This window comes from Copidosoma floridanum, unplaced genomic scaffold (genome assembly GCF_036245765.1).
Source record: "Copidosoma floridanum isolate Cflo_tuat_1 unplaced genomic scaffold, Cflo_Japanese_pri ptg000030l, whole genome shotgun sequence".
Classification (NCBI taxonomy): domain Eukaryota; kingdom Metazoa; phylum Arthropoda; class Insecta; order Hymenoptera; family Encyrtidae; genus Copidosoma; species Copidosoma floridanum.
The window spans coordinates 15,948,721-15,973,131 of record NW_028321907.1 but is presented as its reverse complement, the minus strand read 5'-3'; the positions used below and the strand labels follow the sequence as shown (position 1 = coordinate 15,973,131).

Sequence of the window (24,411 nt, the reverse complement as noted above, 5' to 3'; positions counted from 1 at the left end):
ATAATCTCTCATTCAAGGCTTATTCAGTCTCTTCTTTTTCAATCATTTGTATATTAGTACATATTTACAACAACATCCTTTGCAATTATAGGAAAGGGGAAAAAAACGAAAACACTGATCATTATCCATTACCTATATACTGTACGAAGATTTTTCAAATCAGTTTTTTATGCATACCCATCCCTCCTTAGGGGTATGACAATCAGCTGATCGACCGAATTTTTCTCTTTTTTCTTTCTTCATGCGTATACTTGTAGATCCCGATGTATGGGGGTGCAGTCTCTTAGTGATCGGATTTCTCAATTCAAATAATTTTTCATACAAAATTCAACTAGACGAGAAATCGGATAGCGAAAAAAGTAAACGATAAAGATAAAATGAAAAATCGCGAGAAAGTAACGATAGCCCAGCTGATTCTTGCGGCGATGATACCAATATCATCGTTAATCGCCGTCGACGCTCATCGAGAACGACCGAATTTCCTGTTCATCATAATCGACGACCTCCGGCCCGTCCTCGGCGCTTACGGCGACGCAAAAGCTCACACCCCGAACATCGACCTCTTGGCTCGGCAGAGCGTTGTTTTCGAGCGCGCCTATGCCCAGGTACCCCCCTCTTTTTTTCCATTCTACAAGTTTAGTATACTCGAATAATTCATTGAATTTCTTTGATAACAATAATTAATCGTACTTCTGCACATATTATACACACAGCAAGCCCTCTGCTCGCCGAGTCGGAACTCTCTTTTGACGAGCCGACGACCCGACGACATTGGCCTTTACGACTTTTCCAGCCACTGGGCCGGAGTGGCCTGCAACTTGACGACCCTGCCCAAGTATCTAAAAAACAACGGCTACGTAACGAGCGGCTTTGGCAAAGTTTTCCATCCAGGTGTGCCGATGATGTTATCTATTTTCGTAGCCCACACATGTATATCAATAATACTTGTTTATCCATGGATGAACAGCGTCTCTTTACACGTACAGATAAAAGCTGCGACCACAGAGACTCTTGGAGCGAGCCGCCCTTTTACCCAAGTACCGAAAAGTACAAAGATGCTCCGGTTTGCCGGCAAGGCAACTCGACACCAGACAGCAATCTCGTAAAATCACTCATTATATCTATATCTGTGTTTACACCAGGCATGACTGTCGAAACTCAAATTTTTTTTTTTTAACGATGCATGGACACACGTATTGCGGATGTTGATTTTTCATTCACAGCCAACGATGATGTAATTTAGATTTGTCCGGTTCGAGTGTCGGAAATGCCAAATGCAACCCTGCCGGACCTTGAAATTTTGCAGGCTGCCACGGAGTTTTTGAACAAACGACGCCGAGAACCGTTCTTTCTGGCCGTTGGATTTCACAAGCCCCACATTCCTCTCAAGTATCCCAAGAAATATTTGAGTAATTACCTTTGACTTCTGAAACGTGAAGAAAAATAACATGTTTAAATAACAAGTTAAAACGATTGTGTCTTCTAGAGTTTCATCCTTTGAAAAAATTTTCACTGCCGCGCAATTACGAGTGGCTGGAAAACGTAAGCAACGTCGCTTACAACCCTTGGACGGATTTGCGCAGAAGGAGCGACGTGCGGAAATTGGGATTGAATTGTCCTTGGGAAAAAATACCGGGTAATATGTCAAGAAACAAGGCATCAACTATTTTTTCGTATTTTAAAAAAAATAATTGTTTTAATGAGAAACATGTTTATACATCTCTTTAGTATAAAATTATTCAACGCACGATAATTTTTCGTTTGCAACTTTAAGTTACAAGTAATAAAATTAATCATTCTCAACATTGTATTTACAGAAAAATTCGCTATAAAAATTATACAATCGTACTATGCAGCAGTAACGTATATAGACGAGCTTATCGGCAAGCTTTTGAGAAAGATTGAGAACTTAAAAATTCGAGGTGAAACTATCGTGATTTTGACGTCCGATCATGGTAATTTGTACTTGAGCGTTTGCATTTATATTACAATTATTTACACTATTGATTTTATAATCATAAAAAAGATCGTACACGTATTTAATTTTAGGATGGTCGTTAGGCGAACATGCCGTTTGGTCCAAGTACAGTAACTTTGAAGTTGCCGTACGAGTACCTTTAATTATTTCAGTGCCTCATCTTACGCACCGATGGAAAGACAGCACGAAATTTGATTTTAATAATCGAACACAACGAAACGTATTTAACAACCACACAGAAGGTCAGCCCGTTGAGCTGTTGGATATATTTCCAACTGTGGCGGAATTGGCAGGTTTTCCGATTCCTACCTGCCCCGAAGAAAATACGGCAACGCCTCGATTTTGTACCATGGGATCATCTTTGATTCCCCTAATCACTGCTTCAACTAAAACTAAGGTTTCTAAAACCAATTACTTTTTTTTATACTAAAAATAATACGTATGATAATAACGTTTCGAATTACATTATAAAATTATGTTAACAGAGTAGGTCTGTAAACAGAACAGCCATAAGTCAATACCCTCGACCTGGAGTCGATCCTGTATGCAACCCCAGCAGTGACAAACCCCGGCTTCGACAAATTTCTGTTATGGGGTACACGATCCGCACGGTTCAATACAGGTATACTGCGTGGGTAAATTTTTCTCAAGTGACCAAGTTACCGATTTGGCAGTCAATACTGGCAGAAGAACTTTACGATCACTACGCGGACTCGTCCGAGAGTTCGAATTTAGCGAGCATACAAGTTTTCCAACACATCAAATATACCTTGAAGTTAATGTTAATGGAAAAATTAAAACAGCGATTAAATGGAGCTAACAACATATCCTAATTGACTGTGAATCGTCTGTAAGAATAAACATTCATAATACTGGCAAAGTAACGTGTTTGGCTTTGTTTGTTAATTAAACAAGTTGTTTTGTTTGTAACGTTAAAATAAGAATAGTTACCTAATATATAGTTATAAGTTAGTAGCTTTCAAAACTGTAGTAGAACTTTTTTGATTCTCAGATACTGTTGAACCGTTTTCCAGACTGGTGTCGCTGTTTGATCCATTTTGACTGCCAGGTTCATTTGGATTTACATCTTCTGGGACTACAGGATCCACATCAAATAAATCTATCACAACTTCTGACCCGGTGTTTGGTATGCCGCGTTTTTTGTTGCATCCTTTCTTTGCATCATTATTCGTCGGGGCGTCTGCCTCTTTTTTATATTCTATCCAAGCATTCTTACGCTCATCTTCATTGAGCTTTTCGTCTTCCTAATATAATAGAAAAAAAAAAAAAAAAAAAAAAATTAATTGTGCTTCTTAAAGTGTATTCAAGATTTTTTTTACTAATAGTGTTTTTAATTACCTTATTTTGAAACAATGAATCGTGCTCAAAGAAACCACAGATATAGCCAGGAAATTTTTTGATAACACTTTCTAGAACACGATCTTTTGGCATTTCGGTGATTAATGTGTTCTCAGGGTAGGGTTCATAGGCATACAACTCTGCTAATTCTGAATTTCGATAGTGCCGTGCAATTTCTTGCTCGTCGAGTACTCGTAGAGATAGTGACAGTTTGTTCACTTGACGATTGTAAATTTTTTGTTCCATCGTGCCAGCGGCAAGAAAACGATAAACAAAGCATGGTTTTGTTTGCCCAAACCTAATACAACAAATAAATAATTTACACACCTAATAATTAGCAGAAAAATGGTAAAGATATGCAAATGAGCAGACCTAAATACTCGAAAAATACTTTGTACGTCGTTAGATGGATTCCAGCTGGGATCAAAAACGATGACTCGATTGGCCCCCGTAAGATTGATTCCCAAGCCTCCAGCTTTTGTGGAAATAAGGAATAGTCGCATCCGCTTTTTTTTTTTATCATTGAAAATTTCGCACATTTTTTTTCGCTCAGTCCCACTTGTTTTTCCATCCAATCGATAATAATCACATCCTTTTTTCCATTGGCCTTGAAATTCAAATAGATCATCGACTTGTTTTTCGTCAATTTTTTGTAAGTATTCCTGAATTAAATCAAGTGTTCGCAAACTCTGAGAGAAAATCAGCCTGTAAATTGATGATTTGTTAAGAAAATGTTGAAAACTTAAGATTAAAAAAATTGTTCTTACACTTTGTCACCCTCTACTTCACATTTTTTTAAAATGGCAAAAAAAATTATCATTTTACAAGATATCTTATAATCATCCAACTGTTCTTGACTAACAAGTTTGGTCCACCAAGGATCACAGGTTTCGTTGGAATTGTTATCACTATTATTATGAAAAGTAGTTGCCTGTACTGTATTTCGTGATGATTTTTCGAAAATTCTTGGATGAGAAACAAGTTGTTGTATCAAGTGATAGTTCGCTAACATACTTTTCTGATTAAAGCTGAAAAATAATCATGCAAAAAAATAATCCTCCTAGTCAACATACTCCCAAAATTTGTATTTTTTATGAAATACCTTATATGCTCTACAAAATATTTGTACATGTTTTCTTGCACGTCACTTAATCGAATATGAATAACATACTCGTATTTCGGTGGTAAAAAAGGTGTTAAAACAGCGTAGTCGCGACGCTGTATAGAGCCCTCCAGAATTTTATAAAGTACATGGGTTCGTTTTTTCATCAACCAGATGTCTTCATCAGTGGAATTGCACCATTGCCCATTGTTTATCGGATTTACAAAACGGTTCATAAATTCATTTTTGGTACCTAGTAAACTTGGCTTAACGAACTGAACCATGCAATGATCTGTAAAAATTTTTTCATTTATTATCGATAATTTTGATCGATGATTTTTAAGTTACTCCTCAAACCTTACATTCATTCAAGTTGTTTTGTAATGGAGTTCCTGTCAAGACAATTCTTCTTTTTGTCTTTATAGATTGCATTTGTAGAGATCTCTTGGATTGTTCCATTTTTAATAAGTGACCTTCATCACAAACTACAACGTCAGCTCCAGGATTTGTCAAATAGTATTTTAATTCACTTACTGTTTCAGGAGGAATACGCGGGTTTTCTGACGTGATCGTACGAAATAGATCATAACTTATTATCATGACACCACCTTTTTGGTGCCATGATTCAAGAATCTTTAATCTAAAAGAGATGTTGAAGCTACTAAAACAAAAGTTTTATCTCAGTAGGGTACACTAAGTACATCATAATATTTGTATTTATGTTAGAAAAACGAAACTCACCGCGTTAAGTGATAGACTCTGATTTTTGTTTTATTTTCGGCACTCTGTTGCCACAAATCAAATTCATCTATCCAGTTGTAGATGGTATTTTTAGGGCATACAACCATAATCGTTGTGATTCCGATATTTTTATTAACCAATACAGTATGTGCCAAGGTAACAACCTGGAAAGTTTTACCCAGTCCCATGCAGTGGGCAAGGATGCATCCAGACCCTTCCGTATTTTTGACTTGATCTATGCTTTCGAAACACGCATCCCACATAAATTTTACACCGTCTTTTTGATGGGGTTTCAAGCGTTTGACCAAGCCATTGTCTACAATAACAAGATCTTTTTTTGTTTCTAAATCTATGTCCAACACGAAACGATTTTTTACTTCTTTTTTAGTTGAAAGCTGTAGGAAGTTAAATAATTTTTTTTTTTTTAACTGTGGACATGTATTATGTTGCAAAAAGTGTAATAGATGTACCTGCTGATAACGCTTTTCAAGTCGTTGTAACCGAATTTCTTCGGCTTTAGCAGCTTGTTTGCTGTCTGCTGTTATTTTGTTGTCAGCAATAATTTCTCTTATATTGCGACGCCCACTTTTCTTGTTACCGCTACCATGACTAGTGTTGACCGGCTCACTGATAGACCGTAAAAGGAAAGAAAGCAAAATAAAGTAATAATTAGATACATTTTAAAATATTGAAACTTAATAATCATGATATTTTTTTATAAGAAACGAGTTATTCAGAGGTGGACTTAAAATTCAATGCTCTAGGTTTAAGTTTTAATACCTATTTTATCACGTTTTTACCTTTGTGTAGGTATAATATTTATATTTAAATAAATAATGCAAATAAATCTCAATACTAACCATTCTACAAGAATAACATCAGAATTATCTATAGATTCTTCACGATAACTCTCCACACATTCTATATCTTTAGAAGAACTTGAAAAACCTGAGCTCTCGTTTTCTGAATCACTGGAGATAACTGTAGTATTATTTTTTTTTCTCAAATTCTTACTTAACAAACATTCTTCTGAGCTACTAGTAAACGATTAAGTTATTAGAAAAAAAGTAATAGTAAATTATTAAGCAAACAAGTAAATTCTTACTCTTCTTCGTTGACTGATTTGAAATTTTTTTTCTTTTTTTGATCATCATTGTTTATTTTATAACAAAGTACACTATCCTTCAACCACTCACGATTAGACTTTTTTTCTTCATCACAAGAATCGTCACTGTAAGAATCTGAAAAATCATCAGGGCTCAAGGGTCCATTCTGTTTTGAAGATATTAAATTTTTTTTTGTCTTAATAGGGTTGTCATCTTTGTCGTCATTTTTCAAATTGTCATCACTACTTCCATCATCATCATCGTCATCATTATCATCATTATTATTATCCTCATCATCTGCAATTAAAAATAGTTAATTTGGTACTCGGTGGTGCATGTCGCTAGAGCAAGCACTGGCTCTGAGGGACCCTTTGTGCTTGCCCTATTTGGATGCTTTGGATTAATTGGTCAAGAATCATTAAAAGAAGTGAATTTACCACTGCTTAACAAATTTTGTTTTAATCTCTCTTCATGAAAATCATTAACAGGTTCATTGACTTCTAACTGAAAACTGTTATTACTGCTGTCACTATAGCTTTTACTGCTACTATCGGATGAATCAGAGAAAGTATCACTGTCCGATGATGAAGATGTTGAATTTTTCAATTTTTTAGATACTTTTTTCGCACGATTACTTCTTTTTGACTCCACACTATCTGAGGAGCTGTAATCCCTTTTTCTTTTTTTTTCAAGATCTTCCAAGTTTAGTAACCTTGAGCATAAGGGATTTCATTATTTTCACTAACAGAACGTCTTGATAAGATAAAAAAAAAAAAATCATGGATTTATAATATGTATGAGATACCTTTGGAATTCTTCAACAGGAGAGTTTGAGTTAACCAATCCACAAAGCGAACTACAATCATTTTGGTAGTTTCCTTGTAAGGTTTCCAAATTGTCCAATAAAACATAACATTTCGAAAGCAACTTCTCATCTTGGTCAGCTGGATGACATTCTTTGGAAATAGTTTGAGGTGCTTTTGAATACTTGTGATCATCTAAAAGGGTATTAATACATTTTTATTTTTAATTCAGTTTTACACTAATTTATATAAAGTATATTTATATAATTTACGTTTTTCTGTGTTTGGATCTGCTTCAGGACATTGATCAGTTTCCGGCTCATCAGTCTTGCTTTTAGCCACTACTACAACTTCTGATGAATCTGAACTAGGATTACTAACAGTTGTCTTTTGGATTTTAAAATAGGAAACTTCGTTGACTATCTCTATATCTTCATCAATCTCAACAACAATGTCATTGTGATTAGAGTCTGCGACAAAGACTTCTGAAATAGCACTATTTATTTCTGAACTAACTTCCACTTCAGGACCATCAACTAATGGAATAGTAGATTTTTCTGATCCAAAAGAGTGTAAATCATTTCTATTATAATCATGTCTTAACCATAGTTTATAGCGTTCATTGAAATTACAATTAATCTTAATGAAGTTATCAATGTAAATTTGAATCATTTGATTGATCGAAACTGCATTTATGTCTATTTGATTGTGTGTAGTGGCATTTTCAGCATTTTCAATTGCCAGTCGCAAATCTTCAGTTATTTTCAAAACATTGTAGTTTAATTCCGAAGAAAGATTAACCACTAACTGAATATATTCCGTTTTTAATTTTTCTTGAAGATGAACCATAATGAATATGGATTATAATTGCCCTCTAAATTGGAAAAAAACGATTATGTTGTTGGGTATGAAATAGAAAAAAATAAGTGACAAAATTTTCATAATAATTTATACAATACTAATATCATTTTTTTGCAATCAAATAGAACTTATGTTATGAAAATACACTCAATACGCGAAAAATTTTATTTATCTTAACCTCAAAAAAAAGTGATGAAATACTTGAATGGCTATTCTTTGAACGTGCTTTTACCAAAAATACTAACATGATAGTACTCAACAAGAAAACATTATAAGTTGACTACGTAACAACGAAATTTGCTGTAATAGAAAGCATGTAATGTCGAACACAAATCTGATATTTTCTTACGTAAAACGGTTCGATGGGTCCTATAGAATCTTCAGCTCCGCAAAAACCTTTAGGGAAACACTACAAGTACTTATGAAGAATAGAAAATTTGTCATTTTCAAGTTGTCTGTGATTCTTGTCGTAACGGCGGGTAACTCGTATCTTGTAAATCAACTGATAACCTAATTATCAATGTATGACGATATGACGTATTGACATGACGCATCAAGTGTGTTTTAGTCATCTATAGTCATTTCGTCGTCTTGTGTCTTGTCGACATTCGACATGTCGAATATGTTTAGAGTACTTTAGACTTTAGACTATAAGGGTGCCTGTACATGGAAGACTTGCTGTTTGGCAACTTCCCGTCAAAACTCACTGGTCTCATTAGAGTGAGAGAGAGGTTAAATGTGGTCACGTGATGAACCTCTCTCTCTCACTCTCATGAGACCAGAGAGTTTTGACGAAGTTGCCAAACAGCAGGTCTTTCATGTACAGGCACCCTTAAGCAGAGAGACAGGACAGGACAGAGATGAGTTATACTTATGAGTATAGTATCTCTACTCTCATCTCTGTTCTGAGGTAGAAAAAACCTAAACCAGCCGCAAGCTGCCACTCATAAACAGGGACGATTCGAAATGTTATTGTCATATTTCATTCTGGTGAAGAGTGATGTGGTAATTAAAGTAGTTTCATGTAGTAGAGTTTACACATCAGCCGCAACATAGACTACCTAATGGATAGAAAATAAAAATTTCCCGTATCTAATGCCATTTGCGGCAAGATGAGAATTTATCTTCTACTCAAAATTTTTTTTTTTTTTTTTTTTTTTTTTTTTTTTAATTGATCCATGGTCGATTTTAGAGTAGAAGATAAATTAAAATTTAATGGTACTTAGATGTCATTTATGAGTACAACCGCTTATTTTTCCGTACGTTGGTCTGAGTTGTGGCTGGTTTATAAAATTGATCACATGGGAGACGACTAAAATATCAATAAATCTCTTCACCAGAACGAATCATGACTAATATATTTCGGATCTCCACCTCCACGAGTCATAAAGTTTGGCAATCATGATGAGAGTGGTCAGTGGCGGCTGGTTTAGATATTTTTGACCGCACTTACGGGCCTCAGCTCTTGGTCTTTTATAGCCGTTAGCTGATTAGCACAAAAATTGCGCAATGCGAGCTGCATTTTATTTCTGCCCAAATTTCTAAATGTCGTATGTCACAAAAAGAAGGACGATGTACTGCACTATAATGTATACATATATGTAAAAAAAAAAAAAAAATTATGTATTTAGCTTCATTTCCGCACCATCTGCTACCCACACTGTTTTCACAAATCAGATGATTTAGTAACACCCCTCATATGATTCGTGCTAACACGAGAGACAGTGAAAATGTGAGAATACACCATCAATTTTTGGATGATACACAAAATAAAAATGTGATCTAAAAAATTGGATTGTACTTGTGTAAAAAATTAAACGAACAAATTAAGATACTTTGAGAATTTTATTTTACAAAAAGGGTAATATATTTTTAAATTCATAAATAAATAAATTACAGTTACGAGAATGAATACGAAGAAATGTAGTTCATTATTTGTTTGTCTTTACTTTTCACGAAAGTTGAGATATAGTTTTTGCGAAATTGATTTTTCAACATAACATTTTTATTAAACGTTATAATTCTTTTTTTTCCATCAAAGTATAAAGTACATATATATACATACATGTTGGATTCTAGAAAACATAAAAAATATCTAACTACAAAGCGGTTAAGAAAAACTGAACTTCGTTTTCCGCATAACCGGGTCTTGACTTATTATTTTAATTTTTTTTATTTTAGCGTTTTCGGTTAATTTTACCTCTAATTGATCGATAATACAGATGTAAGTTTTAAAAAAGTCGACTTTTCCCATGACAAGATAAAAAATGCCTCTTTTTATGTACATCGAAAATAAATACGAAATGCAATAAGAAAAGGTATTGCATTTTATTTATTATTTTTTTTTATAAAAATTTTATTGTGTACTGCATTTTTTCAATTCGCTCATGAGATGAAGTTAACTAATTTTTAATTATTTTTTTTTTTTTAGGAAACATGTTAACCAGCGATATAATTTTATATTTGTAAGCTACCTATGAACTAAGTCACATCTTACTTTTTGCACTAACTGATTTTTCCTTTATTAAAACACAAGTTTTTTTACTACCTCTACTTATATAATTTAATAACTATTTACAAAAATGACAATATTAAATTTTAATAGGAATAAAAAGATTAGTACTAAATAAAATCACTTTACACTTATTCTTCTGGTTTGTTATTAGTGTTGGAAGTGATATCGTTATTAAGTGGGAGTCCTTTTTCCATAAGTACCTGCAACATTATAAATGTTTATTACGATCGATGTACATGCAGTTTACCATTATATATGTCCTAATGAACTACTCAAGTTAAATGATCAATCAGGATAGAAAGATATGGCATAAGTAAAGAGTTCGAGCATCAACAAGTTTGTCAATTAAAAGTCAGCGTACATATTTGGTAAGATTAACTACCTCTAAATCATCTGCATTTTGTTGATCTAGCATTTGTGAATGTTGCATCTGCATAGGCATTGGCATTTGCATTGGCATTTGCATGGGCATTTGCATAGGCATTTGCATTTGTCTCAACGGATTGTATACAGGATTTGACAAATGTTTGGGCGGTCGCCCTCTTCCAGAGTACGCTGGCATGTGATTGACGCCTTGATAATTCATTTGTGGTGCTGGAGCTAATAGGTTCATCAGTTGATTTTGCTGATTGATTGTGTGCTGTTGATGCGTCATCTGAGGCTATTTGAAGAAGACAAGAATTTTTATATTTCATACACATTCATTTCTATTGCTTTTAAGTAAGACTTACTATGTGAGGAGCTCCAAACACGTTTCCTTGTAAATGTCCTGGAGCAAACGGAGCTAAGCCTGGATTAATTCCTTGTTGATCGACGAATCGGTACATTTCAAACATAGCTTGTCTAGCAACTGATTCTAGATGTTCGGCTGGCATGTGCGGATACTACGAAAACAATTTAAAGTTTTATCATACATTTCTTTGACGATTGATACATAACAATTGAAACTTATACTGACGTCTTTTTGAATTAGCATTTTCATTCCTTCGAATTCAGGAGAGTTGTTCATATTCATGAAAAGTTGGTTGATACCACCCATCGTATTGTTCATGCCTATGTTATACATTTGTCGTTTTCCTTGCTTTTCTTCCTCGTACTCAGCCCAAGCCTGCTTTCGTTCTTCCTCATCCAACTCTTCTTCTTCCTGAAAAAAAGAAAAAAGTACAAATCAAGAGTTTGAACGTAATTAAATTGTTTTCCAAGCCATAGCAAAATTTTACCTTATTTTCAAGCAACGAATCATGCTCGTGATAATTATAAACGAAATCCTTGTACTTCAAAAAGATTTCAGCTAACATTCGGTCTTTGGGTAAAGCTAGCGTAGGATGTTTATCTTCGTAGGTTTCAAACTGGTACAATTCAGCCAAGTCATTGTTACTGTAATGGCGTTCTATTTGTTGTTCGTCGACTACTCGGCAAGCCAACGATAATTTCGTTACTTGACGATTATAAATTTTTTCTTCCATTGTACCAGCAGCAAGAAAGCGATAAATATAACAGGGCTTTTTTTGTCCAAATCTGAACGAAAATATTAATCATTGTTTTATAATATTTTTAACTTAATAAGAGTCAAAATCGAATAATGGAATAAAAAAAAAAAAAAAAAAAAAAAAAAAAAACTCTAATAAGAGCAGTATATTTAACACATGCTTTGTTACATACCTGTATACTCTAAATATACTTTGTACATCATGAGACGGGTTCCAACTGGCATCAAAAATAATAACCCTGTTGGCAGCTGTCAAATTAATACCTAACCCACCTGCTCTTGTCGATATCAAGAACAATCTGGCACGTGTATTTTTCTGGCTGTTAAATATTTTACACCAAGCACTACGATTCTCAGCTGAAGTAGAACCATCGAGCCTGAAATAATCCTGATTTAGCAGCCATTTGCCACTATGATTGTCCAAGAACTCGGCTTTCTCGCCATTATTTTGCGTTTCGTCGTCAATGAACCTTAAGAAACTTTCTATGAGCGACAATGAATACAACGACTGCGAAAATACAAGCCTGAAAGTAAAAATGACGCCTCTGATTATTCAAATACCATTTAAATCAAGTAAATAAAAAAAATGATGACTTACACTTTATCACCGATTTGTTCGCTTTCTTTTAAAATGCCAAACAAAAGCATAAGTTTCGCAGAAATACGCATATCTTCAAAATGTTTCTCTTCTACAAATTTGGACCACCAAGCTGTTTCTTCAGTTGTAGCCTGAACTATAGGAACTTCATCTTGTAATACTTCTGCAAGTACAATAAGAAATTTTTTTTAACCAATATGGTATTGGAGAAGCGAAAAAATATTAAAAATGTGGGTACCTTTTAAATTCATCCGAGCAGCTCTTGTCATTTTGACGGGCCGTTTCTCGGTATCAGAATCTATGCATTGTACATCGCTACTACTGCTACTACCACCACTGCTGCTTACATTACTGGCTTCCGAATCACTATCATCATCAATAAAGTCTTTCAAGGAACCTTCAGAATCACTAGCTTCCAAGCGTTTCTTCTCGTTTTTTTTGTCAATTTTTTCAGCATTCAAACGTAAAACAAAAGGGTGCGTCCAAATGCGTTGTAGTTCTTGAAAATCAGCAAACAACGAGCCATTGCGCCCACTGTATCGTCTATAAATAATTCTCGAACGTTAAGAAGAATTTCTTACAACATTAAAAATAAGCCACAGGATTGTTTGAGATAATACCTGGCGAAGTTGTCTAAGTAATGTTGATACATCTTAATTTGCACTTCTGTTAGCCGGACGAATATAACATACTCCTGTTTTGGTGGTAAGAAGGGCGTCAAAACAGAATAATCGAATCTTTGAACGCTACCCTCTAACATTTTGTGTAAAACATGGGCCCGTTTTTTCATTATTTTTACATCATACGCCGTTGAATCGTCAAACTGTCCATTTGTAATCGGATTCACAAACCTATTCAAAAATTCTTTCTTGGTACCAAGTAAATTAGGTTTTACGAACTGAACCATACAGTGATCTGTAATAGAATGCAAAAAATTATGATTATGTATAAATTGTAAATTTTTTTTTGCAAGTACGAGTCTTACATTCTTTCAAATTATTTTGAAGAGGCGTTCCTGTCAATACGATTCTTCTCATTGTTTTGACGAGTTTCATGGCTTTGCTGAGAGCAGAATCTTCGTTTTTAAGTAAGTGCCCTTCATCGCAAACTACAAGGTCAGCGCCAGGATCTACCAGCGACCTCGTAACCGACTCTTGCATGGCTTTCCGCATTTTTCTACCGGTACTGGTTAAATTACGAAACATTTCGTAACCAATAATCAAAACACCCCCGGTTTTTTGCCAATTCTCCAGCATGCCTTTTCTGTCACCGTTTTTCTTCATTCTAAAAATAGCCCAATGTGATGGAAAATTGCAAAATAAACAAGAGATAGTGTTTTTTCTAAAAAAGTGTACTTACTTCGTCAATTCGAAAATTTCAATATCATCGCCATTCTTTGTATGTTTTAACCACATTTTGAACTCATTGACCCAATTTAATACTGTACTCAAAGGACATACAATCATCACAGTTCTAACGTCAGTATCTTCGTGAGCGAGAAGAGTGTGCACTAAAGTGACGACTTGAAACGTTTTACCAAGACCCATACAATGAGCAATAATACACCCTGAACCCTCTGACTTTTCGATTTGTTTCAGGGACTCGAAACAAGCATCCCACATAAATTTTATACCCTTAGCTTGATGAGGTTTTAGACGTTTTACCAGTTCAGCATCAACGACGACAAGTTCTTTTTTTGTTTCTTCATCAAAATCTAGCACCAGCTTGTCGACTTTGGCTTCACCAGCTAGTTTAGCGTCATACATTTCGTTAAACTGTGGAAAAAAAGACAATTTTATTATTGTTATCAAATGTTATTTATGTAAGAGAAATGTTAAACTGTACGAACCAACTTTTGACGATCTGCAATACGTTTTAAACGCTCCTCTTCCTCTTGAGCAGCTTTTTTAGTATCATCAGCGACGTGTTTGTCTCTCAACACTTTACGAATATTCTTTCTACCCTTGCCAGGCGAGTCCTTGTCAGAGTCGCTGTCGTCACTTGCAACCTTCTTTATACGTTTCCTTTTCGATTTTGACCTGGTAAAATCAGAATCATATAAGTTTTGAACATCTACAGTTAATATTAAGTTTTGGGAAAATCAGGATGATAAAAGCTAACTTTTTTTCACTCGACGAGGTTTCAGAGTCAGAAGATTTAGGACGCCGTTTTTTTCCCTTCTTCTTTCCATCTTTTTTTTTTTCAGCTTCGAGTTCAAAGTCTTCATCCGACACGTCCTTAATCTCTTCATCCTGTTCCTCTTCACTAGAGTCATTATTTCCATCTGATTCAGAATCTAGAATCCTTCTAGTTTTACGTTGTTTTCTACCTCTCTTACTGACTTTCTCCTTGATGGGCGATTCATCAATTGTTTCAATTTTGTCTTTATTGCTAAACAGATATAACAAAATTTTTAGTTTCGTTTTATACTACATTCATGCACACTTTACAACTGTAACAAACCTTTTGTTATCCTTTTCGTTTTCTTTCTTCACTTTTGTTCTTTCCTGGGACTTCTTTTCTTTTTCCGATTCCATGTCAGTTACATTAAAGCTAAACAAAGAATCTTTTTTCCATTCACCTCTTTTATTTTCATCTTGTTCATCTGCCTCTTCCTTATCGTCGTCACTTTCATCATCATTTTCATCTTCGTTGTCATCAGTGTTTTTATTTGATACATCCATGGCATCAGTTTCTTTGTTGTTTGCTTTAGTTGTTTTGGTTTTTGATTTTTGTGGTGTTTCATCGTCGCTATTAACTTTTTCCGTTAATTGTTCGTTTTCTAAAAAAGTATTGTTGATTGTATTTGAACTTAATTTTAAATTTGCATTGGATAAATAAAAATCGTGCTTAGCAAACACTTTCACCTCATAATTAGTTTAAGGTTTTTTAACAACAACTCACCACTATTGGAACATGAACTATTGAGTAGAGCTTCCTTAGTTTCGTTTTCGAAAATTTCAGCATCTTCCATTAAGTCCTGCTCAACATTAAAAATACAAAGCTCATGGTCACTAACTTTGTTTGATACGTCAGAATCGGAATCGACCTCGCTTTCCTCCTCCTCCTCTACTTGGTCGTCACTGAGATTTTCCTCTTGTTTAGTTTTTCTTTTTGCTTTTGTACTCTTGTCGTTTTCATCCTTCGATGCTTCGTTGTTTACACGTTTTTTGGATTTTCTCTTGCCCTCTAAGCTGTCTAAATTGGTAAGACTGAAAAGGGTTTTCAAAATTACGTTAAATGAAATAACAGATGAAAAGTGAGTTTTTCATTTCATTACTTTATTTATAATTTGACTGAATAATGAAATACAATGTTATAGGACATGTAATTTTTTTCTTTGCGATTATATTTAGAGTGCTGGTAATCAATGACTCATCATTGTTTTAACACACTTAATTATTGTGGTTTGTGATAGTATATTGTTCCCATCCAGGTAAAGTAAGAAAAAAATGTGTAATAGAAAAAATACTTAAATACATAGCGTGATGTAAATTAAAAGATATTAAAGTGATAAACAAAAATATAATTTTTTTTTTAACAATGAGCAGTACTAATATAACTAGCACTAATTAATAAAAAATAATAAAAAAATATTCCAAACATTTCTAAGCATGGTTGATGCATAGTGATTTTTTTTTTTTTTTTTTTTTTTTTTTTTTTTTTTTAACGGAATTTGTAGGATTTTAGTCTTGATACCTGTAAAACTCTTTATTAGCTAGATAAGCTTTGGAATCTGCCAAGGCCCTCGCGTACTTTTTAAGGACTTTTTTGGGCAATCGTTTAAGGACAACCCTACACAGCAAACGTAGCTTTTTGTCGGCTTTGAAGTGTCGATTATTCTGGACAATGAAACTGCTTCGCTGACAGTGGCGTTTCACCAATGGTTGCACGCTGACTTCCTTGTCACTGCTGTCATGGGATAATGCTCGCTTCTTCACAATGCGACGCTTAATACGCGATTGCAGGTGATCTTCCGACGACGAGCTATCGGGAGAAATATTAGAGCGTGTTTTAGTCTTTATTGTTAGTTTATTCGATTTTTTCTTAAATTTTTTGACTTTCTTGTTCTTTTTCACTACACTATCACTCGCGCCATCAATCAAGACTATATCATCATCAGAGTTGTCTTCTACGATTGACTCGTGATCGCTGATTTCAGAATGAGAGGACGTATCAGATTTCGAATCTTGTAGGTTTTTTTTTCGAATTTCTATATCGATTTCATCCCCCGTATTGTGAGCGTTTGACCCTTTTTGTTTATCTTGAGCTTGAGTTTCTTCTTCAACTACATTGTTGTCTTCCATTTCATTTTTCTTTTCTAGTTGTACTTCAACTTCTATCTCTTCTCCCTCGTGGTTCTCGTTCGAATCTTCTGTTTCTTTGGTAATTCCATGCCCATCATCATTACTAGATGATTTCATTTCATTTTCTAAATCCAATAGGATGGTTTGCTGTGTTGCGTGGAGAGTCTTACGAAGTGATTTTTTTTTATCACACAAGATAGGAGACTTGATTGGTGTGTTCGGTATTTCAGAAGCAGTGCTGTCAAACATTTCCTCGGAATTTGCGTTGGTTTCATCAATTTTCTTTAACGCCTCTTTTACTCGGACATTCTGTAATAAATTTTTTCGATCAGTTTTCTTGGACCGCAACTCATCGCCGGAAAATATTTCGTCACTGTCACTTTCAGAAATTTTATCGTCCGAGTCGCCTCTGTGGATGTCTTCTATCTCTATTGACTTCGTTTTTTTGCTTACCGCTTCATTTGGTATTTCTAGGCTCGTCTCATTTTCTTCATCAGAAACAGGCGCACTGTTCTCTTTTCCCGATCTACTCTGTTCCGAATCCGTGAAGAAAGTTTTTGCAATTTTTTTATTCTTTGAAATTACTGATTCGCTAGATAAATTTGTTTTATCTTTTTTATTGATATATTTATCATCAGTTTTTTCCTTCGATGCATCAAAAAAATGTTCGACAACATTCATTTCTACATCGTCTTCCGAAGAACTAATTGCTTCATTGTTTTCGTAATGCTTGACACTTTCATCTGCTTCTTCATCTTCCAAGTTGTAAACTGTCTTAGCGTTTCGAGGCTTTGTTTTTTTGATTACTTCTTTATCTTCCGAGCTACTAACTGTCTTACTTTTCTCGGAAGATTCTTGCCTTTTGTTTATGTCTTCATCTTCCGAGCTACTAATTTCCTTACTCTTTTCGGAAGATTCGTGGCTTTTATCTATTTCTCTATCTTCTGAGCTACTAATTTCTATACTCTTCTCGGAAGATTCTTGGTTATTATCTATTTTTTCATTTGCCGAGCTACTGCCAGTTTTACCCTTTCTAAAAAGCTCCTGCCTTTTATCAGCTCTATAATTTTTTTTATTTTCTGAATCTGCATGCGTTCTTTTTTCATTACTTTCATCACTATCTTCTGACACATTCATTCCATTATTCTCTAATGATAGTTGTTCAACATTTACAGAAATTTGAGATTTAGAGGATTCATCGCTTTCACAGCCTTTATTTTCAGAAGATTTTTTCTTTTCACAATTTTTGTTCGATGTTTCATTTTCGATAGATTTTTCTTTAAATACCGATTTGTCGTGTTTTTTCGTTTTATTCAAGTCATTTCCATTACTTACCTCTTTCTCTGAACTGTCAGACTCAGAAGTATCTTTGGATTTTTTAGAAAGACTCTTATTTTTGCCGACATCAATTTTTTCTGTATGTGCCGATTTTTTTTTTGGAGTATCTATTGATTCACTTGAATCATCGGAAGAAATTTTAAAACGATTTTTAAACGACACTTCAGATGAAGATTTTAAGTATGAACCATCTTTTGATGATTTGTTCTTACTGCAAGTATTTACCCATTCCGTATATTTTTTGAAAAAGTCATTTTTACTTTCTTTTAATTTTTTGTAAGTGCTATCGTAAATTCTTAATATTTTATGAGCTAAAAATTTCGAGTCACCGACTACATTAACTTGTTTACTAACTACATATTCAGAATTGTACTCTAAAGTTTCTTTCAATTCTTCAGTTATTTTTTGAATTTTATCAAATTCCTGTATGATGTGATGCTTCAGAGTGATTTCAAATTTTTTGTCAACAGGTATAGCTTCGTCATCTGACTTGGTTGGAGTTTCTAGAATTGTATAATCATCGTACACATTATTTTCCACACAACTAGATTTATTTTTCAATTTTTTAGGTTTCTGGAACTCATTTTTGTCTGTTCCACAATTAATTCCAATTTTAGTATGATAAATAATAGACTTATTTTTTGTTAGCTTGACTTTACTTTTTTTTTTATTGATGATTGTTTCTTCTTTTGCATCTGATTCTGATGCACTCGTACTTTGATTTTTAGATTTAATGTTAATTATTTTTTTAGTCTTTACATTTTTTTCGGAATGCTTTTTTAACGAGTCTTCAGAATCAAAACTAGAATCATCAGAGGACGGATCCTTTTTCTGTGGCGTCTTTTTTCTGATAACAGACAAAGTTGATATAGGCCTCTTCAACAGTAAACGCTGTTTTGGATCACTGTCATCTTCACTATCACATAATTTACTTAACACTTTCTTAGTCCTATTTATTTTCTTTGCTACTTCACGTTTAACGTATGAAATTTTTTTCATTTTGTTTGAAACTGGGCTGGCATCTTCAGAACTACTATCATCAGAGTCACTGTCACTGCTGTCTTTTCTTTTAGTCCTTCTGAAACAATACATCAATGCCCACGATACTCTTTGTTTACAACAAGCATCACTGTCTTTAGAAGATCATGCATATTTTCTAATCGCTCTTGAAAGACACGGCACATTCTTATTTCCGTAACTTTCCAACATCTTGACATATGTCTTAGATAAGCGTTGATCTTGACGTGGAAAAAATTCAGGGCTCAAGTCTTTTTATTCTATAGATTGTCTTGATAACTAGTTTTTCACATGTTCAAGAAGTCGAACACACCAGATTTCTTTTGTTGTTTCAATACAATGTGTGTTATTTTTTCAATAAACCAACATTAGACTTCATACTAGCGTTTACAAAAAATTAAAAACAAAAACTGTATCCAATCATTCAAAAAGCGAGAGACAATATGCATGAAAATGCAATGTAATTAATAAAAAATAAAAAAATAACTAAAAAATTTTCGTTGTCAAATTTCGATAAAATGTACTGACAAAATATTAAAAACCATGCTTATTATACAACTAATTACGGTAGCTCCAACAATATTTTTCTAAGTATATGCATACATTTTTTTTTTTTTTTTTTTTTTTTTTTTTCAATGCAATAAATATCTTGATTTCTCATAGATGCACCTTGTAATTATCAAAATTTGTATAGAAATGTCAATTACTTGAAGATGGTAATTTAGTAATGAGAATAGGAACTTTTGTTACCTGTTTTTTGATTCCATGATTGACTAACAATAGGACCCACGACTTTGACCCAAACTCTTAGTTTGAATAACTTGAAAAATAACGTTAGGCTCAAAAAAATTTCTGAAAAACTCATAATGTAATACAAGTAACAAATGCCTTACCTCGTTCAGCTATTGTTTGACAAATCTGTGATACGACTACTTTGACTTTGACAGCTAATCATACAAGTCGATTCCAATGAAACTGATGCTCTTAGCATCTTTACAAAACACTTGACATACCTACAAGAAAATCATAAAAATGAGCCATTGGACAATAACTTTAAAGTTTAACAAAAAAAAGTCTATACGTACTAAATGTAGCAAGGAATTACAGAAAAGGAAAGAACGCCAGAAAGAAAGAGTAACCAGCAGTGAGGGAGATCGCGTTTTCCTAGCAGCAAATGTAGGGTATAGGTAGGGCTGAGCTTGCTGAAAAAAAAGTAAAGCTTAATAAATAATTCCTCTGGTCTCGCAGTTGGCGTCGATGTGCCCATGTAATTGGTAGCCCACATTTTTTCAGAGATAGGTATCTTGAATAACCGCGAATCGGCATAAGACATTCATAACATTTTTTTGCTGAAAGTTCTGTCATTGACAAATTGACAAATGTCATTAAATAAACAATAGACGGTAAGTAGCTATAAAATAGAAGAAAAGAAAAAAAGACCGTCGATGCTTGTAGGGCACCTATAAAAGTTGCGCGCGCGCGCGCGGCGACAACGAAGCGCGGCAAAAAAAACAAAAAAGCCAAAAAAAAGAAAAAAAAGCGCTCGAGAAAATTGAAGGACGGGAAAGAAGAAAAAAACGAAATCTTTACCTTAAATCACAAAGAGGACGACGCCCCAAAACGCCCTTGCGGCAAAGATCGTAATACCAACACCCAGGGATTGTCTAGCGTTATTGAACTAGCTCAGGAACTTCTTAACCAAACATCGGCATGCACAAGCACGTATAATCCAACCCTTGAGAGAATGCACTGCAGAATTACAGAGTTGAGTATTGTACAGGTATTTGTATAAGGACCTTCATGGGTTAATAATGGGGGGTGTCTGGCACACACACTCAAGAACAACTTTATACTTAGAGGCAATGTAAAAATATATGTAAAATGTATGGAGAATCCAACTCAACGTTTTTTATTTCTTTGCTGGCGGGCAAACGCACCTACGCCTACACCGTGAGCACAACACACAGACGCGGAACACACCATCTCCGTACCTCCCAAGCCCCCCTTACCCTTACCCATCAAGACTAGACCAGAAAGAGAGCAACTCTATATCTATATAGACAGTAGGGTGAGCATCGTCGACATACGTGGGGGGATGGGGGGGGGCGGGGGTGTGAGGAGTCAGTACCTATAGAAGAGGCTCCTATGTATTGTATCCGGACGCGTGCCCCACGTCCAACGCGCTACCTATACTGCTGCTGCTAGGCCGGCGTTCGTGATATAACGCGACATCTCTCTCCTCACGGATGGTTGCTATACTCACCGCTTAGCCCAGAAGTTCCTGGTAAAGTCGCGAGGTAGACGACGTTGACTGGACGGGGGGTTGTCGATGCCCTGCTATGTAAGTATATCTGCTTATCAACCACCGGTTGTCGTCTTCGTCGGACCGCCGTCTCCCTCTTTGACGCCCGATTCCTTTGCACACGTACGGCTCTCGCCCGAAACAGCCCAGACGTATGTTGTATGTCGTGTCCACGACTTACGTCTTATTGTACTATTGCAGGGTGGCGAGTATACGTGCACTAGAACTAGGTACGAGCAACACGAGTGGCGCACGACGTTCCTCTGCCTCGACGTCTCCACGACCGACCGACGAGTCCGACGACCGCCAGTGGCAAGCGCATGCGTCTCGTGCCTGCCTCGACCTGAAATTTTGCGCCTTTTTTAAACCAAAGTCCAGCCACCGGTGTAGTATCAAGCTCCTCTTCTTGGTGAAGGTGCACCGGCCCTGTACGTACGCTTTGCTTGCTCCTCGGTGTCCCGTGTGTGGGTGTAGATCGAAGCACTTCACTCGAGCACGGGCGAGGACTCTAGTGAAGAGGAGGAAGGGTCGTACTCCGGTGCGCAGACGCAGGATCGAAAAAATTGACGCTTTGTTGCATCGGATTCCCGTCTATGTTGTTACTTTTTTTTGCCGATCTTTTTGGATTTTGTTCGGTAAAATAAGGGAGCATTTTTTGGGATTGGTTCCCCCGGGTTCTGGGGTTTCCCTGGAAATTGTCCAAGGGCGTTTTCGGGAACTCGTGTATCGATTAATGTTGCCAAGCCGAACCGGAGCTGGATGGGGCATATTTTTCTAAAATCGCGCTACACCCCTACTGTTACGATTATAATGGATGATGTTGTACATGTTTGATTTTGAGTTTGGGGTAAAGATTTTGCTACTTTCATGAATTTCTTCATTGTTTGATGTACCAAAATTTTGCGAGAATCCCGTTTTGTTATAATTTATGTAATGGGGGTACGTAAAACAAATTGCAGTCTACCATTGCAAACCTGAGGGGTATATGCGTCAACTAATCAATAGTAAGTATATGGAAGTTCCATTGAGTATGATTCGTGGACTTGTTGAGTTGATAAAATCAATACTTAAATTAATTCATCTCATCCTGAAGAACCGACGCACTTGGCGCATTCGATATTTTGATCACGATTTTTTGCGCAACCTGCGAATGCTCAGAATATATAGGTATACATAACTAGATATATATATATATATATATAAGAGCGCGCGGTGGCTCAGTCGGCTAGGTCGTGGATTGGCACGCGGGAGACCGTGGTTCGATTCCTGGCCAGTGCGACTTTTTCGGGCAAGTACCTCTGTGATTTTTCACATGTGCTTTTCACCATGCAATGCTCCTCGATGAGGGTTTAGGCAAAATTGCCTAATTTCCCTCTACCCCCTCCCAGTAATGGGAGGCCTCCCATCCCTCTTCCCTTCCTTCTCCCAAGTGTTAAGTGCCCGTAGTAGTGCCCTTATTAAAGGAGCCGGACACGTAGAGCACTCTAATATATTATATATATATATATGTATGTTTATCCATCACAGCCGCTACCAAACCGCCGCTTCATATACTTATTATCATAATATATTAGGATTCGTAATTTATTACTTTGTTCATGAACGGTTTAAACAATAATAAGATGATGCAAGTAAAAGTTATTTAATTATGGTAAATTAGGTATACGTGATACATAGAGAATGGTAAGCTGGGGTAAAAATTATAAAACTAAGCAACAAAAACTGATTACAACATGTCAATAAAATATATACAGCTCATGTATCTAATCTGACTGCTAATTCATCAAATCTACTTTAAACAATGGCAAGTAAAATTTTGAGAATATGATGGAATAAAAAAATTGACGAATTTCTGACTCATGATAGTTAAATAAAAAACTCATTGGATTACTTTTACAGATATAAATCAACAACATAGTTTTATCATATAAAATTACTGTTTTTATTATTTAATATTACTTGCACAAGACTCACTCATACACAATTAAATAATTAAGGGAATTAAGTGATTGTGGAGTTTAAAAAATGAATACAATATAAAAATCACTCGAGTGATCAGTTATTTTTGCTTGTTTGATTATCAAACGATGGAAAATTTTGTAAAGTTTAGCCCCTTCCCCTGCCAGTCTGTGGTGCATTTGACGTTTGATTCTGCTGATTAAGCCACGGAGCTGAGCCAGTACCTCTACCTCGCTGATTTGTCCCTCTACCTCTGCCTCTGGCTGCACAAAACATACGATTTATTAGAGCTTATCAAGTGTAATGATGAGTAACAAATAATTGACAAAACCAGCAATACCTTGTGCTCTAAGAATTGCAGACTTTCCTCTGCCAGCAGTACCAGAGCCCTTTCCACCAGGCCTCTTGAACATTGGTGCATTTTTCAACATGTCAGGCAGTATGAGAAACCTGATTTTTGAGCCACGAATGTAAACATTTTCAAGTTGGGCGACCCGGCCATCCCTATAGGTGACGGTAATATTTTGCATCTGACAGTTCATGTTGTCCTCGGCCTCGATGAGCTTGCCCCGGTAGACCTCACCGGTATTCGTCTCGCAGGTTATGATGTGGCCCTCGGCTTCGTGCAACACCTTGATTGGCACCCCTATCGACATTTTTCTTCCGGTTTTGTGTCACTCGCTACTTGGAAAACTTGAGGAGCTTACTTTTAACCAGTTGATCTCGTGAGGATTAATTATTTGCAAAATACTAAGTCTAGTATTCTTTTCGGAGTCTACCAACGCGCGGACTGTTTGTGCCCAGCTCAAACATGCATGCATGTACAAAATATATACAACAATCTATACCTATATAGAAATGTGCATTGCATTTTCGATTTACAAAGCATTTTCAGCGCCATCTAGCGAAATTTTGTAAAGTATACCCCCTGTTGTA

General features: G+C 35.4%; 5 protein-coding genes across 5 annotated transcripts; 1 reads left to right on the top strand and 4 right to left on the bottom strand.

Annotated features, from left to right (window-relative positions):
- Positions 1–254: 254 nt before the first annotated feature.
- Positions 255–2,813, top strand: Ids (iduronate 2-sulfatase). The gene is made up of 8 exons (XM_089596408.1): positions 255–605; positions 714–891; positions 987–1,102; positions 1,244–1,409; positions 1,487–1,636; positions 1,818–1,955; positions 2,050–2,375; positions 2,464–2,813. Exons 1-8 carry the CDS (start codon positions 378–380, stop codon positions 2,809–2,811), a joined length of 1,650 nt encoding a protein of 549 aa, XP_089452534.1. The 5' UTR covers positions 255–377; the 3' UTR covers positions 2,812–2,813.
- LOC106639601 (chromatin remodeler ATRX homolog) lies at positions 1,667–6,211 on the bottom strand. Its single transcript, XM_089596407.1, has 10 exons — positions 6,041–6,211; positions 5,651–5,807; positions 5,181–5,575; positions 4,802–5,100; positions 4,440–4,731; positions 4,105–4,365; positions 3,710–4,042; positions 3,338–3,635; positions 2,930–3,243; positions 1,667–2,826 (listed from the first exon to the last, which is right to left on the bottom strand). The coding sequence occupies exons 3-9, from the start codon at positions 5,441–5,443 to the stop codon at positions 2,941–2,943; spliced, it is 2,049 nt and encodes a 682-aa protein (XP_089452533.1). The 5' UTR covers positions 5,444–5,575; positions 5,651–5,807; positions 6,041–6,211; the 3' UTR covers positions 1,667–2,826; positions 2,930–2,940.
- Positions 6,212–6,247: 36 nt separating this feature from the next.
- On the bottom strand, positions 6,248–8,468 carry LOC106639600 (uncharacterized). The gene is made up of 5 exons (XM_089596409.1): positions 8,300–8,468; positions 7,362–7,963; positions 7,092–7,284; positions 6,724–6,998; positions 6,248–6,583 (listed from the first exon to the last, which is right to left on the bottom strand). The coding sequence occupies exons 2-5, from the start codon at positions 7,936–7,938 to the stop codon at positions 6,282–6,284; spliced, it is 1,347 nt and encodes a 448-aa protein (XP_089452535.1). The 5' UTR covers positions 7,939–7,963; positions 8,300–8,468; the 3' UTR covers positions 6,248–6,281.
- Positions 8,469–10,363: 1,895 nt separating this feature from the next.
- On the bottom strand, positions 10,364–21,792 carry LOC106639684 (uncharacterized). Its single transcript, XM_014353427.2, has 20 exons — positions 21,478–21,792; positions 20,300–20,416; positions 20,108–20,227; positions 19,965–20,034; positions 16,252–19,275; positions 15,457–15,764; positions 15,016–15,334; positions 14,674–14,943; positions 14,402–14,591; positions 13,912–14,327; positions 13,538–13,836; positions 13,173–13,467; positions 12,791–13,095; positions 12,553–12,715; positions 12,128–12,478; positions 11,686–11,983; positions 11,424–11,609; positions 11,197–11,349; positions 10,848–11,126; positions 10,364–10,665 (listed from the first exon to the last, which is right to left on the bottom strand). Exons 4-20 carry the CDS (start codon positions 19,979–19,981, stop codon positions 10,594–10,596), a joined length of 6,945 nt encoding a protein of 2,314 aa, XP_014208913.2. The 5' UTR covers positions 19,982–20,034; positions 20,108–20,227; positions 20,300–20,416; positions 21,478–21,792; the 3' UTR covers positions 10,364–10,593.
- A 1,642-nt stretch (positions 21,793–23,434) lies between these two features.
- On the bottom strand, positions 23,435–24,299 carry SmD3 (small ribonucleoprotein particle protein SmD3). The gene is made up of 2 exons (XM_014353352.2): positions 23,816–24,299; positions 23,435–23,738 (listed from the first exon to the last, which is right to left on the bottom strand). Exons 1-2 carry the CDS (start codon positions 24,129–24,131, stop codon positions 23,623–23,625), a joined length of 432 nt encoding a protein of 143 aa, XP_014208838.1. The 5' UTR covers positions 24,132–24,299; the 3' UTR covers positions 23,435–23,622.
- Between the last annotated feature and the right edge of the window lie 112 nt (positions 24,300–24,411).